Source organism: Podarcis vaucheri (assembly GCF_965113315.1).
Source record: "Podarcis vaucheri genome assembly, chromosome: 1".
Taxonomy (NCBI): Eukaryota; Metazoa; Chordata; class Lepidosauria; order Squamata; family Lacertidae; genus Podarcis; species Podarcis vaucheri.
In genome coordinates, this window is record NC_138759.1 from 74,256,870 (window position 1) to 74,273,561 (window position 16,692).

The 16,692-nt window shown below is 39.7% G+C and overlaps 1 protein-coding gene across 1 annotated transcript in view; it reads left to right on the forward strand.

The window, feature by feature from the left end:
* NUCB2 (nucleobindin 2) overlaps window positions 1-16,583 on the forward strand; it is a 37,493-nt gene extending 20,910 nt beyond the window's left edge. The window contains exons 6-13 of the mRNA XM_082194409.1: window positions 451-636; window positions 1,255-1,345; window positions 2,798-2,856; window positions 3,536-3,628; window positions 4,313-4,402; window positions 5,733-5,903; window positions 13,128-13,209; window positions 13,973-16,583. Of these exons, the coding sequence (XP_082050535.1) occupies window positions 451-636; window positions 1,255-1,345; window positions 2,798-2,856; window positions 3,536-3,628; window positions 4,313-4,402; window positions 5,733-5,903; window positions 13,128-13,209; window positions 13,973-14,097 (897 nt within the window). The 3' untranslated portion in view covers window positions 14,098-16,583. The remainder of the gene's footprint in view (window positions 1-450; window positions 637-1,254; window positions 1,346-2,797; window positions 2,857-3,535; window positions 3,629-4,312; window positions 4,403-5,732; window positions 5,904-13,127; window positions 13,210-13,972) is intronic.
* Window positions 16,584-16,692: the final 109 nt, after the last annotated feature.

Consider the following 16,692-nt stretch of genomic DNA (forward strand, 5'->3'; position numbering starts at 1 on the left):
ACCACTTCATGTACGCTTTCCTTTCATAAGTAAATTGGAAGGAAAGAGTGTGAAGTACCATATTTTTCACTCTATAAGATGCACCAGACCACAAGATGCACCTAGTTTTTGGAGCAGGAAAACAAGAAAAAAAAATATTCTGAATCTCAGAAGCCAGAACAGGAAGAGGGATCGCTGCGCGGTGAAAGCAGCAATCCCTCTTGCTGTTCTGGCTTCTGGGATAGCTGCGCAGCCTGCATTTGCTCCATAAAATGCACACACATTTCCCCTTACTTTTTATGAGGGAAAAAGTGAGTCTTATAGAGCAAAAAAATACGGTATATCAGCTGTTCAGCATGACCTCAGACCCACTGCTGGGACACACACAAAGCTTGGATAAAAGGAGTATTTTGTGCTTCATATTGCAGTGGTCAAAAAACACAGTATTCTTAATTGATTTTTAATTTGTAGGCCACAAGTGACTTAGAAAACTATGACAAGACTCGTCATGAGGAGTTTAAGAAATATGAGATGATGAAAGAACATGAAAGAAGAGAATATTTAAAAACACTGGATGAAGAAAAGAGACGACAAGAGGAAGCTAAGTATGAAGAACTGAAGAAAAAGCACAGTAATCACCCCAAAGTTAACCATCCTGTAAGCACATGGTTTGTGTCTACCATATAGTGAAGGTGTATTCAGGCGTTATGCATTAAAAGGAGAATAAATAAAAGTAGTGGGATATGCTTTATAGATGCACTTAAATTTGGTGTGGTTATTGAACTGGCAGGACTTTACTGAACTGAAATATCGTTTTATATGTGTCCTTTCCAGCCATTTCTTATTTTATCAACATTTATGAGAAGGGACTGAGATCTTTGCTTCCTTTGAAAACTTTTCTAATACATGTTTGAGCTGCAGCTTTCAAGACAACTTCTTCTATGGGGAATAGAACCTGACCAAGTTCTACCTCCCCTTATGTTATGCCCATCTGTTAATAAGAGTGGCATTGTAGAATGATCCAAATGGTTCTTGACCATGTGCAACATATTGTTTCATTTTTGTTATCACCTCTGCTGACAATTTAGGAATTCCTACTGAAGATGTTGACATTAATGGATGATAGATGTGTGCTTTTCAGTGTGTGGGTGGGTGGAAATAACTAGATTTTGAAGCTTTTCTTAGAAAGGTAATATGGATTTATTTGGCACAATGTGGTTGCAAGAAATGTCTACCTAATCATTTGCATTATTGCTTTTTCTGATCAACTTACAGGGAAGTAAAGACCAGTTGAAAGAGGTGTGGGAGGAGGCAGATGGACTGGACCCCAATGATTTCGATCCAAAGACTTTTTTCAAGTTGCATGGTAAGGAGCATAATTTTTTGCTGTAAAAAATTAAGCAACTTAAGTGATACTCTTGGGATTGCCTTCTCTGGAGCAATACCTTCATCATGTGACAACAAAGAATCTCAAGTAAATTAACATTGGTAGTAGGATAAAATCTCATTATGCGGATCAGGGCTGAGGTGATACAATTTATCAGACAGTTGAGTTCTAATTCAGCATTTTCACATTGGAGTGTCCCTTTTGTACTGGAGTTTATTTACATGTGTATAGGTCCTTGTAACACAACAATTTCCATAACTGGTGGGCTTGTTGCACTTATTTTCATTCTGGCACTATTTACCTCAACAGTCTGGAGTCCATACTGAGGAAGAAAATAATAATGTTTTGAAGAAGGACTACAACTTAGATTCATTTTCAGCTTGCCTTGTATTTTTAAAGCTCATGGCAATCACCCTTTCAAGGACTTGAAAACTAGTCTGGAAATTATACACGTCCTACTGGACAGATTACTCAGTCTTTTGAAGGTTCTTTAAAGTTGCAATAAGCAGAATTTCCAAAACCGTTAAAGAATCAATATTCAGATCTGGGCAAATGGGCCAGAGCTTAAAAGGCTATGCTCTGCAAAGTAAAACCCTCTTTTGCTTTTATTGTTAGGAAGTAAGTCTGGGCAAGGTTGTCCCACCTGCCCTCCAGCCACTGGGACTAAAGAACCTGTAAAATATCAGGAAATGGGACTGAGAGTTAACCCCTCCTCATATCTCTTCTCTATTTATCCCTGCTATTACACCCTAGAGTTGGGCAATGGCTGTGTGTGGCAAAGTGACTTTATCAACATTATAGTGTTGTGACAAATGTGCAGGGCTGGACAGATCTGAAGCAGATACATATAAAGAATAGTATCTGAGACAGATAGTTAATTCCTTTCTAAGTTAAATAGCGTCAACAATTTCTAAAGAGCAGTTAGGCTCTGAAATCTTACAAAGGTCATGGATGTTCACACCCTTGTTTAACAAGCCCTTGCTTCAAAAGTTAATTATTAAAAGTCAAGCTGCCATAATTTAATGCAGATAAACATGATTCAATATGCGTGTGGCTAAGTGGGATCTTATCAAGGGGAGAAGGGTAAAGACAGGCAATGTATGAATTTTGAATATATTCAAGGCTATTTATGTGTTAAGATTTTATTTTGAGCTATGTTTTGGTTTCCAATTTCATTATAAGAGAATGGAAGCCTGAAGAGCAGAATTGTCAATGCCTCTAGATTTTCTTTGCTAATAGAACTCAAAACCAAATAGTCAACAGCAACAGTCTGGTCAGCAGCTAAATAGAAAAATAAATGTGCTGTGCTAAAATATTTTGTTAGATTAATCAAGTTGGGATTGTAGCGTGCTACAAGTGAATTAGACCTGGTGTGCATGAGTGTGCTAATGCTTCGGTGTTCTATATTTATATGCATTATACTTTTTATAGATGTCAATAATGATCATTTTCTGGATGAGCAGGAGTTAGAAGCCCTGTTTACTAAAGAGGTAAGTGATGCACATTACATGGAAACTCTTCCTTACAATTAGTTGATATTTAAGGGCTTCTGTCTATATAAAAATGGCAGCACTGGTAATATTTATGTATCCACCAAAGATATGTTAAAGCCTAAATATTTTTTTAAAAAAAACCCCAGGTCAATTATTCAAGGAAAAACAATACATTCTGGAGCAGGGAGCAATACGAGATAGTTGCTTTCAACACTTTGAAAGTCCATTGCTAAAACCTATAGATGCAAGGGCAAAACATAAAAACTTCATACCAGGAACTGATGCCATTTACGAAATTAGCTATTGATTTCATATTCAGGCTGGGACTAGCTACCTGGCACGCATATTTCCAGTGTCTAGGCATAGAAATGCAAGGGGGTTTTACATATCTGTACATATAAAGTGGACCAATGCCCAAATGTCTTGGTAAGTTCAAAATTTGGAAAGTTGATCTACTGGTCCAGTCTGAAGAGGATAAGCCAAAAGACTTCAATTCAATTCAAACTGATTATGTACCAATACATATTGTATATTGGCATAAGAAGCAGTAATTTCTTGATTTGAAAACAGAAGCCAACTCTGTTCGACATATTTATATAGTTAAGGAATAACAGGGATGGATAATCTGTTTCAAGCATATTCCTTAAGTTCAGTGATGTATTTGCTTCTGTTTTAGCTAGAGAAAGTCTATGATCCCAAAAATGAAGAAGATGACATGGTAGAAATGGAAGAAGAAAGGCTACGAATGAGAGAACATGTAATGAATGAGGTGAGGCCAAAACATCACTCTTTTATAAATAATGGTAGTAGGCAAAACCCTGCTGTAACCACATTAATCTCTCTCTCCCCCCCCCCTCTCTCTCTCTCACACACACACACACACACACACACACACACACACACACTTACTTCACACCCTAATGTGTCTCTATCCCTGGTCTGTTCCAGGCAGCTGCTAGTGGGAATATGAAAATCTCACATAAGGATGGTGACAGTCACAGTGACAAGCAATTCTAAAATGTTATGACTACAATGGCTGTGTCCCTTGTGGTGGGCATTAATGCATTCTGACCCTTAGACATTAAAAAATTAGGACTGGAGGAAATACACATAGTTGCTTGGTAACATTGTATAGTATTTTCAGTGAGGAATCCAAGCTTTTGAAGAACTCTCAAAAATTAACTGTGTTACATAGGAGAAGCCCTTTGAACACATTGGGGCTTACCTCTGAGTAAACATGCATTGGATTATGCTGTGAGTGAGTGTGTAGGAGGGGAATTCATTTGGCCACACTGAAGACTTTGTTTTTATCCATCATTTCCACCTCAGAATAATGCGGTGCCTGTGCTGTAACATTAAAATACTGTGTGCTGATTCATCTTTTGAAAAGCTGGATACAAATGCAAGTTTGATGACCTAAAGTGTGCTTATCCACTTGTACCTCTTATAAAAGGTTGACATCAACAAGGACCGGTTAGTGACTTTGGAAGAATTCTTGAGAGCTACAGAGAAAAAAGAGTTTTTGGAGCCAGAAAGCTGGGAGGTAATCCAACCATTTTTAAAGTAGAACATGCTGCAACCACCATCCTGACCCAAACCACAAGTAGTCGGTTTGTCTCAAGCCTTTGATTTTCTTCCCCCTTTCTTTGTTGTATTTATCTGTGCTTAATTATTAGCAACTTTATCAAAATAAAATCTGAACAGTGAGTCCAAGGACACTGTGCATAAGCTACTTTATGGGACAATCTTAATGTTTGTGCAGGCGTTTGAAATAGAATAAGCACAGGCATTTTGACTGCAGTATTCTTTGAACAGAGCAGTCAGTGATTTATATTGGAAATACAGAGAGAGAATTGTGTTATCTTTTTTATAAAGTCAGGTTTATGCCATTTCTTCGCAGATCCTGAAAGAAACTGAGAACTGTTAAGTAACTGTAACGCTGTCATGTATGCCTGGAAGCTGTCTTCCTTACAGCAATATCTCTATAAGCACAGAATGAGTTCTCTTTGGCAAACAAGATTCTGTTGCACTTCACATTAAGTGAGAAAGAGTGTGGGGAAATTCAAGCACAGCAGCATAGAGCAGATAATTGCGCTGTTACCACAAATACAATCCATATGCATAAGCAGATTTCCATTCTTATTATATTTATTAAACTTATTAGTTGCTTTATGTTGCTCAAGGCAACCCAAAGCAACCCAAAACCAACCAACCCCCCCAAAATTCCTCACATAAATACATTAAAACAAAGTGGGGGGGGCACTTTCTGGACCACGGCTTATGTATGTAGGAAGGTGGGGGTGGGGTGGGGAGGAGCAGAGGAAAACATACAACACCAAAAAGTGTGAGCATACTGCTCCTGTATTGTGTGTGCACTGTTCAGCAAATGATCACTTCTGGAAAGTGTGATGTTGGCAACTGTCTTTAAGAAGCACAGATCTTCCTATACAGAACGTTCTCGGGGAGAGTGTTTCTGCTGGCAGGAGGTCCTGCGTGGACCCTCTTGTGGGGAAAAGCTATGTAATGCTGCAGGCTGATGATTTTCCTTATCACTCCAATGGGCAGGGTGACTTTTCAAAGTCAAGTTCCTGTCAAGGTGTGTGAATTGTGCATGGACAAAGATCAGGAACTTGTTAGAAATAGGAGGGGCGCTTGAGGAACCTTGCTATTCTACCCCCCCCCTTTTCTGGTAAGAATTTAGCTAGTGTAAAATGCTTCTCTTTATCAAAACTTCGGATCATCATAAAAAATATTGTATCTTGCACACATATTTCAAAAGGTGGGTCTATAGAATAATTTGTGAATTGTTTCTTAATGTTTTCAACATTGAACCTTCTTTGAGGGGTTTGTGTTTTATTCCTGTTGTTTTTAAGACCCTGGACCAACAACAGGTCTTCACTGAAGAGGATCTGAAGGAATTTGAAAGTCACATTTCCCAGCAAGAAGATGAACTGAACAAGCAAGCACTAGAACTTCAGAAAAGGAAAGAAGAACTACAGAGGCAACACGACCACCTTCAAGCTCAGAGACAAGAACTCCAGCAGGTACCATCTGAATAGCTGCAAATTTCCTTTGGTTATAGATATGGAATTCATTGTATTTATTGTTTAGTAAGAACAGAACAAATTATCATTTCTTGTTCTGAAAGTATACTGTCTTTGGAATGCATGTTAGCTGGGTCTGCTGCTCAGACATACCAGACCTCGAAAGGTTGGAGTGATCTTTTAGGTATTGTGGTCCTAAGCTGCATAGGGCTTTATACACCAGTACCTGTACCAATAGCAGCACCTTAAAAATAGCTTGGTTGCTAATTGGCAGCCAGTGCAATTTTTTTTTAGCAGTATAAAGTGATGGTGATATTCTGTGTTAAAGAACTGTAAAGTTACTGCATGTTGCACAGTACTGAACTACAGTGGTACCTCGCAAGACGAATGCCTCGCAAGACAAAAAACTCGCTAGACGAAAGGGTTTTTTGTTTTTTGAGCTGCTTCGCAAGACGATTTTCCCTATGGGCTTGCTTCGCAAGACGGGAACGTCTTGCAAGTTTGTTTCCTTTTTCTTAACACCGTTAATATGAATGAATGAATAAATTTATTACGGTCATAGACCAGAAGAAAGGGAAAAAAAAAAAAACATAAAAGGCAGCAATAATTTACAAGGGAATGGTGGTGTCAGTTAAAAGTTGTAAAATTATACATAAAAACAATGCACATATACACACACACACATATACATACTCATGTATGCACTACAGTATATGTATGGGCTTAAAAAAAGGGGGGGCTTATCCAGGGGTCAGATCTTTTACTTTTTTACAGCTAATGCCCTCCGCTTGATCGCGGCCGCAGAAAACTTGGCCACTTTCAATGTTACTTCTGGGTTTTTGTCTCCTAGTAGGATTTTCAGCCGCTGAGATTCAGATCGACCTGGAAATTTCTGAACGATAGGGGAGATAAACAGTAACCTGATATCCCCGTAAAGGTCGCAGTGTAACAACACATGTGAAGCCGTTTCCACCTCCTTCAGACCACATGGGCAAACTCGTTCAGCATAGGGTGTGCCCTCGTATCTGCCCTTTAGTAAGGCAGATGGCAATACATCAAATCTAGTAAGGGTAAACGCCCGCCTATATTTTGCGATTTGTAGGTCCATCAAATATGGGGTTAGGTTAAACCCTTTTCCATAATCTTGGATAGCTGGATATTTATCTATCTTGCTCATATGGTCCTGAAGCTCTACATCTCCTATTCGCTGGCTCACCATCATTTTAGCCTTTTCAAAGCCTGAGGCTATAAGTTCTTGTGAGGAAAGCCCCAGGCCCCTCAGTTTTTCATAGAGCGACAATCTCCATTTAGACTGGAACGGGTCTAGTAGAGTCAATGGAGCCACTCCCACTGGGAAAAATATGAGTTTTAGCCAGAAATGAATCTTCAGGATCCATATCCTGGCATTAATAGGGAGTTGGCCAACCTCCAGCCTAACGGCAGTGTTAGAGACACAGGTAGGTAACCCTAGTAGGGAACGATAAAATTTAGTTTGTACAGATTCCAGGGACTTGAGTTTTTGACAATTAAATATCTGGGTGCCATAGGTCAATTGTGGAAGTATTTTTGCAACAAAGACCTGGGAGGCAGCGGGAACATATTGACCTCCTTTTCTATAAAAGAATCTTATGATAGCTCTGGAAGATCTTTGCGCATTTACAATGGAATTCTTAATCTGATGGCACCAAGACCCCTTCTCATCGAAAATTATTCCAAGATATCTAAAAGATGTTACTTGCTCAATAGGTTGGTTATTAATTTTCCATTTATGTCGGAGTTTTCTCTTGGAGAACACCATAATTTTTGATTTGGTGTAGTTTATTATTAGGTGTTCAGCTTCGCAATACTCTGTAAGAGCTCGTAAAAGTTTTCTTAGACCCACACAAGAGAAGGAAATAAGTGCCGCATCATCTGCGTACAAAAGGACCGGGATTGGTGTATTATTTAGATTTGGGGAGTGAGTACTTGCTTCCTCCATCTTTCCGACTAAGGAGTTTATATAGAAGTTAAAAAGAATAGGGGCAAGAACACAGCCTTGCTTGACACCATGGGAACTTTGGATTTCCTTTGATAGGTTCCCATAACGGTCGCATCTAACACGGATCCGAGTATTTTCATGTAGTCTACGGATAAGAAGCAAAAGACGTCTATCGATGTTTGTGACATTTAGTTTTTCCCAAAGTCTGTGCCGGGGTATCGAGTCGAAGGCTGATTTGAAATCTATAAAGGCTACATAGAGAGAGCCTCCTTTCTTTGAGGTGTATTTCTCCACTAGATGTTGCAATACCAGTCCTTGGTCTAGAGTTGATCTATGTGCCCTGAAGCCAGCCTGGGCTTCCTTTAGGATGTGCTCCTGTTCTAGCCAGTCCGCAAACTTTTCACGTAAGTGAGTTGCATAAAGTTTGCTGATGATGCTTAAGAGACTGATTGGTCTGTAATTGGCTGGATCAAGTTTACAGCCTTTCTTGAATATGGGAACGATGATTGCCAATCCCCAGTCCTCTGGTATTATTGCTGTTTGATCTATGCTGGTGAAAAGGGTGGCAAGGACTGGGGCCCACCAGTCAATATTGGCTTTGAGAAGTTCAGGAGAGATGTTATCTGCTCCCGGGGCTTTTCTGTATTTGAGTGCCTGAATAAGCCTCCTAATCTCCGCAACCGACACCGGAGGCCACTCATCATCTGCCGCACACTGTATTAGTGGCTGTGTCAGAGGCAGAGCTGAATATGAAGATTGAAAAAATGCCTCCCAAGTCCCTGCAGGTATAGTATACTCCACTTCTGAGGAAGTAGGTCGCACTCCATTTGCTACCAGTCTCCAGAAGGTGGCCGAATCTCTCTCTCTGGATGCATCTATTAGGCATTTCCATTCTCTTTTCTGTGCCAGGAGTTTTTTGTTTTTGATCAAAATTTTATAATTCCGTTTATCTTCAAACCAGCCCGTGGGGAGTTGGGGTAAATTGGCAGATCTATAATTCTTGTATTTTTTCAGTAAATTTAGCTTCATATCCTGACATTCTTGATCGAACCAGGGTTTGGAGTTTTTATATACTGAGGATTGTCTACTTGGCCTGTTCCTTTTTTCCTTCAGGGGATCTTGAAGGAGTAAAATTAGCTCCTGAAATAAATTTATCTTTAATTCATGGCTTGAGGAAGTTATGAGGTTTTCTCTCTTAATGAGGAATTCCTTTGAGCATAGCCTACTTGAAATTTCCTTATGCAGTTCATCTGTCCATCTAATGCGCGAATATCTGAGCTCCAAAGCTGTAGGGCTCGAATGCTCGATTTTTTCAGCGCAGGATAAATCCTTTCCCGCAGCCACAAGTGCACTTAATGGCAGATGATCACTGTCTAAGCGCTCCTCCACTTTGCATTCCAGAACTTTGTTTTGAAGATCATACGACACAATTATATAATCAATTGTGGAGGCGCCATTGTTAGATATAAATGTGAATTCTCCGACCTTCTCCCCCTCTGTGCGGCCATTTAATATAACCAGGTCCAACTTATTGACCAAGTGTAGTAGGCATAAGCCGGCATAATTGCAGCCTTTATCCTTTGAGATTCTAGCTGGTATTGAGTGGGTTTCCTCTATAATGGGGGCTGTTTCGTGGAAATGGGCACACAAAGCCTCATCAGATTGTCCAGTTCTGGCATTTAGGTCACCTGCCACCACTACAGAGGCATCAGGAAATTGATTTAGTAGTTTGTCAAGATACTGTTCTAATTGAGCCCAAGTATTTCTTATCAGTCTTTTCTCTCTTTGTGGAGGTAGGTATACATTAATCAACAGCCAGCTTTGGGTTCTCCACTGTACTTGCACAGCTGTGGCCAGATGGTCTAGTGGGTCTAGTTTTTTAAATGTGGCCCTTAGCCTTGTTGAGATTAAGGTAACTAACCCACCTTTAACTCGCCCCCCTCTAGTACTTGGAAGACCTGGGAGGGAGAACGCAGAAAAACCATTTAACTCCACTTCACTTGTGCTCCAGGTCTCCTGGAGGAAAGCAATGTCATGTCTCTGGATATATTTAGCAAAGGATTGGTCAGAACACCTCTTTTGCCAACCTGCAATATTCCAAGTTAGCAAGGCAAGGTTGCACGTTGTCTTGCCAAAAATTGGTCTTAGTCAATTTGCCTTTGAAAGATTTTTTGGGCCTATCTTTTTATCTGTTAGTTGGATTTCATTCATTTTGGCAATGTCCATAGATGTATTATCGCCCAGGTACTCAATGGAATCAGTTGAAGGGTGCAGCGTGCTAACGTTAGTGATCAGTACTCCTTTTTTTGGCAAATCTACCTTGAGGTGTTCTATTTGACTGGTGCCAAGTTCATCCTCATCCAGGTACCTCATGCTGGTCCAAGAGCGCGTTGTGGTTGCCATAGGGATGGTTTCCTTCTTAGATGGTAGGTTGTTGCTGTCCCTTACGCACTGTGTTGGATCTGTTGTTGTCAGGTTTATCTCTGCAGCTGCAGAGGTAATATAAGGGTAGTCTTTCGTGGTTGCCATAGGGATGGTTTCCTTCTTAGGTGGTAGATTGTTGCTGTCCCTTACGCACTGTGTTGGATCTGTTGTTAACAGGTTTATCTCCGCAATTGTAGAGGTATTATAAAAGTAATCTTTCGTGAGGTCTGTCTTAGCTTTTTCAGAGAGGTTCTCTTTCTTCAATTGGTCCGTTGCCGGTTCTTTCTCTCTTACTTTTTCCTGAGCATTCATCTCTGTTAACTTATTTCTAAGGGTCTCCAATCTTCTCAAAATCTCAGATTGGGCAAAGAAAGGCAACAATCCAAACTGATTTATTAATGCCTTTTCTTCTGGATAGAAGTTATCCATCCCCTCATTAGGCAATCTCATCTCCTGTCTTAGTTTCAAGGGCCCTTGTTCAGTATGTTCCAGTTTGTCTTTTGAGTGTCCTCTCTCCTCCTTTGGTTTACAAGTAAATCTTATCTCAGCAGTCGTAAACTCATCAGGGAACAATTTCAAACATGTGCTGTTTTCGAAAAATCTTGTTACCGTTATCCTTTTCTTTGACAGCAGGTATCTTGATCTATATATATATTTAGCCAAGTTTTGATCTTTGAAGGAGGTAATCACTCGCAGAGAATATCCATTGTAGAATATGAAATCTACTGAGGTAATGTCATTTAATTTTATTTTCCCTGGCAGCATATCATCTAAAATATTCACAAAATGCACCAAGCGTTCTTCCTGTGTAAGGAAGCCCTTTGGCTTCGGGTAGTTAAGAAAAGCTAACTTCCTATCTGCCAACATCAGTTTCCATCCTTTATCCTGGGGCAGGTCTTGCCCTGCTACTGGCTCATCTTGAGATCTGCCATAATCAATAGTGTGGGGTGAGTCTTCTTTAATATTTATGGATCCTTGGGGTTTCAGCATAGAGCACCCGGGTAGTGATTCCGTTTCCTCACTTGTTTTATTAGGCAGCAATGATGTTTCTTTCAGAGACTTCAGCTGGATCTTTTTTCCTGGATCCACATTGTTGTTCTCTCTGCTGCCATGTGTAGCAGGTTTGTTAGAGTTTGTTTTTGATTTTGTTGGAATCAGCTTATATAGTCTTTTCCAGCATACTTTGCATGCACGTCGGTTTGTAACAGATTTCCTTGCAGTTTTTATGTTCTTACTTTTCTTTTTAGTTTCAGCTTTCTTCTTATGGGATCTCTTACTAATGCCTCGCTTCTTTTGATTTACTTCAATAGGAAATTCAGTTTTAGGGGCAGATACATGCAGTCCTATGTCCTTTCCTTGGTGTAAATGATTTTCCGCTGCTGATCCTTGTGTGCACTTGCTGGTTGCTGGTTGCTTTGTATATTCTGGCCCTTGAGGGGTGGTTTGTGGATCAACACCATAGGGTTCTGAGCCTTTAGCTTGGAAGGGATAATTTTCCACTAATGTCAGGAGCAGCCCGTTTGTTATTGTTAAGTATTTTTTCATAGCTGCCAGATCCAGATTTATAGAGAGCAGCCAGTCCTGAGGATAGCAGTCATTGTTTTCCGTCTGGGAGCCCATAGATGAAGTCTGGGGTTTCTGGGAGTTTCGGGTTTCTTCCTGTAGCTCTGAAGATAATATCTCAGCCAAGACTATTTCATGGGCCAGGCTCATTGTATTTCTATTTTGGTTGTTATTCTCTCTGTTATTCTCTGTGTCCTGTATTCCTCTAGAGAAGGTTGAGTGATCTTGAGCAGCAGAGGGAAAAGGAAGAGCCTCATCCTGCTTCAACTCAGCCATCTCAGCCATCTTTTGCTCATTTCCATTTCCATTTTCGTTGTCCCTTGTGTGTAAGAAGTATTGCGTGATTTTACTCTGTTTCTCATAACACTCCTGGAACAGTGGGCTTGTCACTATCCCCAGGTCCCTACATTGCTTTCTGGTAAGTACCATTTGTAAATCTTTGTCCACCCAGCTATGGGCTAAGGTCCAAAATGAGGCAAGATTTGGGGTAGCTGTTTGTAATTTGTAATTTGATAGCTTATAGTTCAGAGCGTAACACGGAGTTGGCAATAAATCAGCTGTCAACCGTTTTCCTTGTTGTCGGTCAGACTTGAGGGGTGCGGCGTCGCGGGGAGCAAAACCCTCCGGACATCAAGATAACAAGGTAACAAGGTAGCAAAGGAGCTCTTTTTCTTTAGAAGCAGCAAGCTAAAAGGACTATTAAACTACTTAAAAAACTCTGGAGGAGTTAAAAAATATTATAAAGGGAGTTTCAAAGGTTGGCCCGGTGTCGAGCCTGTTTAAAAAGCAGATTTAGAACTTGCCTCAGATAACCTCCAGAACTCTGCAGCTAGTTCGGCGGCCATCTTCGAGGAGCAACTCATAGAACGCGGTGTGGTAGCCTTTTTTGAGGTTTTTAAAGACTTTGGTGATTTTTGAAGCTTTTCCAAAACTTTCCCGACACCGTGCTTCGCAAGACGAAAAAAATTGCAAGACGACAAAACTCACGGAACGAATTAATTTCGTCTTGCAAGGCACCACTGTAGATTATTGGATTTGGGAGGACTTGTTCCAGAGAAAAGAAGAATCTATGCAAAGCTGAGTTTATTTAAGAAGGCATTTTGTTGCAGACTTTACTGTGATACACAAGAACTATATGGATGTTCATATTCAAAGATATATATATATATATAGCTTTATTGCATGAAATTAACACCCCGATACACCTTGGATTACCTATTTTCCATTTCATTCCATGTACGTTTGTAACTGCCGAACAGGCTGTCCAACAAATGGAACAGAAGAAGTTACAGCAAGGACATCCTCCTTCGGGACCAGGTGGAGAACTGAAATTCCAGCCACGTATGTAAATTAATTATTCTCTTTCTCTCACACACACACATATTATTGATGATGGTGTTCATTGCTTGTGAGAAAAACTATTTATGCCCTCAGTGCGATTCAGAACCAAATTTATAGCTTGGCACTTAATATTCTACTGCAAATAAGAGAAGGAGCCTTCCAACCCATTAGATTGGAATGTAACATGTTTGAACACTTTGATGCCTGAAACTGAAGCCCTACCCAAATACTTTCCTTGCCAGATAATTCAAATGAAAGAATCTATCATGTTTTACTATGAAATAGGGGCACCTTTCATACAAACTCCAAATATATCTCTTAGCAGCTGTACATGAAAGAGAGAGATATAATTTGGGTAAGTGTGTCTTTGTATGTGTGTGGGGGGGAAGATGCATTTTCATAAAAGAGAGCCATTGAAAATGGAAAATACCATTGAAATTGAAAATACCATTGAAAATGGAGCTATAAAATCTTACTGCACATAAATGAACAAGCAAATACTGCGGACCTTCTTTGTTCTCTGAAAGGTGATTTTATGCAAGGAAAAAAATATCTAGTACCATAAATATGTGGAGTTCTGCTCTAATAACCTTTGGGGACGTTTTGACTATGTGATTTCAGCTTTATGCATAACCCCCTGTAATGTAACCCCCATGTAAAATTTGAGTCTACTATAATATGTAAAACCACACTTTCTGAGATTTGGATTACTAGGTAATTGTTCAACAGAACTAACCTTTGTTTTTCGTATTTTGTGTTACAGCTGCATCACAACCAGTTGGAAATGTTCAAAATCATCCTGCGGGAGGCAGTCAGCCTTTACCACCAGGAAGCATACCAGTACAAGAAACAGCTGCAGGATCAGATCACGTTCAGTCTCACCCTTAACCACATGTGCCTCAAATTTGTACCATAGTTTTGGGAGAGAAGTGGGAGGGGATGTGGTCAGAGAAGTAAAAACAAATTGGGAATTGAGCTTAAAATCCCCATTTCAAATCATTGGATTCATGAAGACTTTCAAAGGCACAAATGATACAAGGCAGGTTTATAAAGCTGCCGATCTTTCAGGTGAGAAGGGTATATTAAAATATTCTAATTTTGTAACTAGATTTAAGGATATCATCCAGATTTTATCCTCAGGAAAACATTATTGTTTGACTTCAATGTAATTTGGCTGGCTTTTCATCATTTGTGCCTTGGAAAATCTCCACCTACTTCATGGTTAAATTAAATATGTTTTATAATCTGCCAGAAGACTCACTGATGAGGGAAAAGCTAAGAGGCACAAATCTTTTACTTTTTTTTGTAAATGTTCATGATGCCGACAGTCTTGATTGTCGGTGGGTGTAAAGTGGAAGTTTGCTTGATCAAGACACAAGTCTATGACAATATTTTCCTAAAAGTGCCAACAATGGAGAGCAGGAATTTAGGATGGGTGTAGTGAATGAGGGTGGGTCCCCCCCCATCTCTTTGGTCTTTGAGACCAAATGCATAGAAACCACCTGTGATCGGATTTCAATAAATTCTGCACATAAAAAAGGAAGTCTAATTGCAGCAGGGAGTAATATGCAATAGTGAATATGCCTAGGAATGCCAGTATAAGAAGCCTTCAACAGAAATAGTGAATTTGAAATGTATTGATTTAGCCATCCTTATTGTTGCAAACCGAATGCAGTGTGTCAGCTGGCTACATCCCCTGCAAGTCAGCTATGAAGAAGATACTTTTGTCCTACTTCCTTTCATAATATGCCAGTTGCATTTATCCCTTTATGAGCTATGAAAGCGAGCTCTTTTGATGATAAAGTATATTTGCAGAATGAGCAAATACCTCTCATTGTCGTTTCCTGGACAAAACAGCTTGGCTCCTGCTGTAAACGACTCCTTTGAAAATCATCAGTATGTTACAAACAGCAGTTCTCAGAAGCTGCATTCTGAGTTTAAGCTAAAATTAATTAACACTGGGTATGATTACCTGAAGGTTAAAAGGCATGCAGTTTAGATGTGGATATTTTCATGGAAGCCTGAAGCCGGCATCTTCAATAATAATTCAAGTTTCTCCACATAACCCTTTGTTTTTCTGTGAACTTGGCTAAGAGCAACATGGCTTTAAGAGTTCTTTACCATTTTAGCTCAAAAACAAGCATCCAGTTCATTACAGCTGAAACCCAGTTTATCCTTTGAACATGACTCCTAAAGGCATTCTTTATTCCTGTGTTATTCCTACTTGAATTTTGATTCAAAGACTACTGAAGCAAATGGAATGACAGTGGCATTAAGACTGGATACAAAGTATTTAAAAATGAGGTCTGAAAACTACATTCGTTTAGGACAGTATTTTTTCTGATGGTTGTGCTGATGGGGCAGAAATAGGAGGTGGCTATTAAAATATTAAACAACTATAATGATTTCTGTTTCCAGGAAATTGGCTGTTTTGCTATAACAGAATTATTTATATTTGCAGAGATAAAATGAAAGGCAGGCCTTCCCTATACAAAAGTTAGGGAAGGAGAATTTGGCGCATAGTTTGCATAAGACTGTTAAGCATGTAGTGGATACTTGAAAAAACCTGTGCAGGTTTTCTCCCTGCCCTTGATGAACCGGTAGTGTGTGACTACTGCCATGCACCAAATTCTCCTTTAATAAAACCACAAATGTCATAATATGAGCACATCTCAAAACAGATAGCAAATACACACAGGTGGCTTCTTGGAGTCAAAGAAGCCAGGTGGTCAGCCTTTCCATGGAACCAGCCCATGGTCAGAGTGGCCTATGAACCCGTCCTGTGCTTCCCTTTTTCAACTTCCATTATCTTAACTGAATTTTGCCTTCTTGCTTCTTGACATCTCCTACTCCTGCTCGGTGTCAGCCACTCTTTCCTTTTTATGGTCCTGAAATGAATATGGCAATGTAGTTCTGATCTATAGGCTAAATTGTCTTTCTGTAGCCCTAGACTTCTTTTTCCACAGCCCACGATGGCCAGTAGAAGAGCCAGTACAGGCAACTGCAACTATGCATAGTGCCTTCCTAGTTGGATTATATACAAGGTGCGATGGAACAGGATTATTGGACTGATACCCATGACTTAATTCATATTACCCATACAGGAGACCCTACATGAGAATCAAAAGAAGTTCCCGGAGGAAGGCTATTTCTCTACAGTTTTACTTGAAACAGTACATTAGACAGCTGCTTAAATACAGGTTGTGATCCTTGCTTGAGGCTCACCTAATACAATTGTTGGAAAGTTATCTTCTGTATTTTGTTTGTGGCCTCACAAGTATATACAGACCAAAAAAGCATTCTGTCATTCAATTTTATGTGGCATACATCCCTCTTTTAAGATTATAAATAAAATCACATGACAAAAATAAAAAGTTGGGTTGCAGTATGATTCCAAAAGCTTATTGCATTTTATAATCAAGAAGCTTTAAAAATGTTCAGGATACAGAATTTATGGTGTTTCATTTATCACTACTGTGAGCC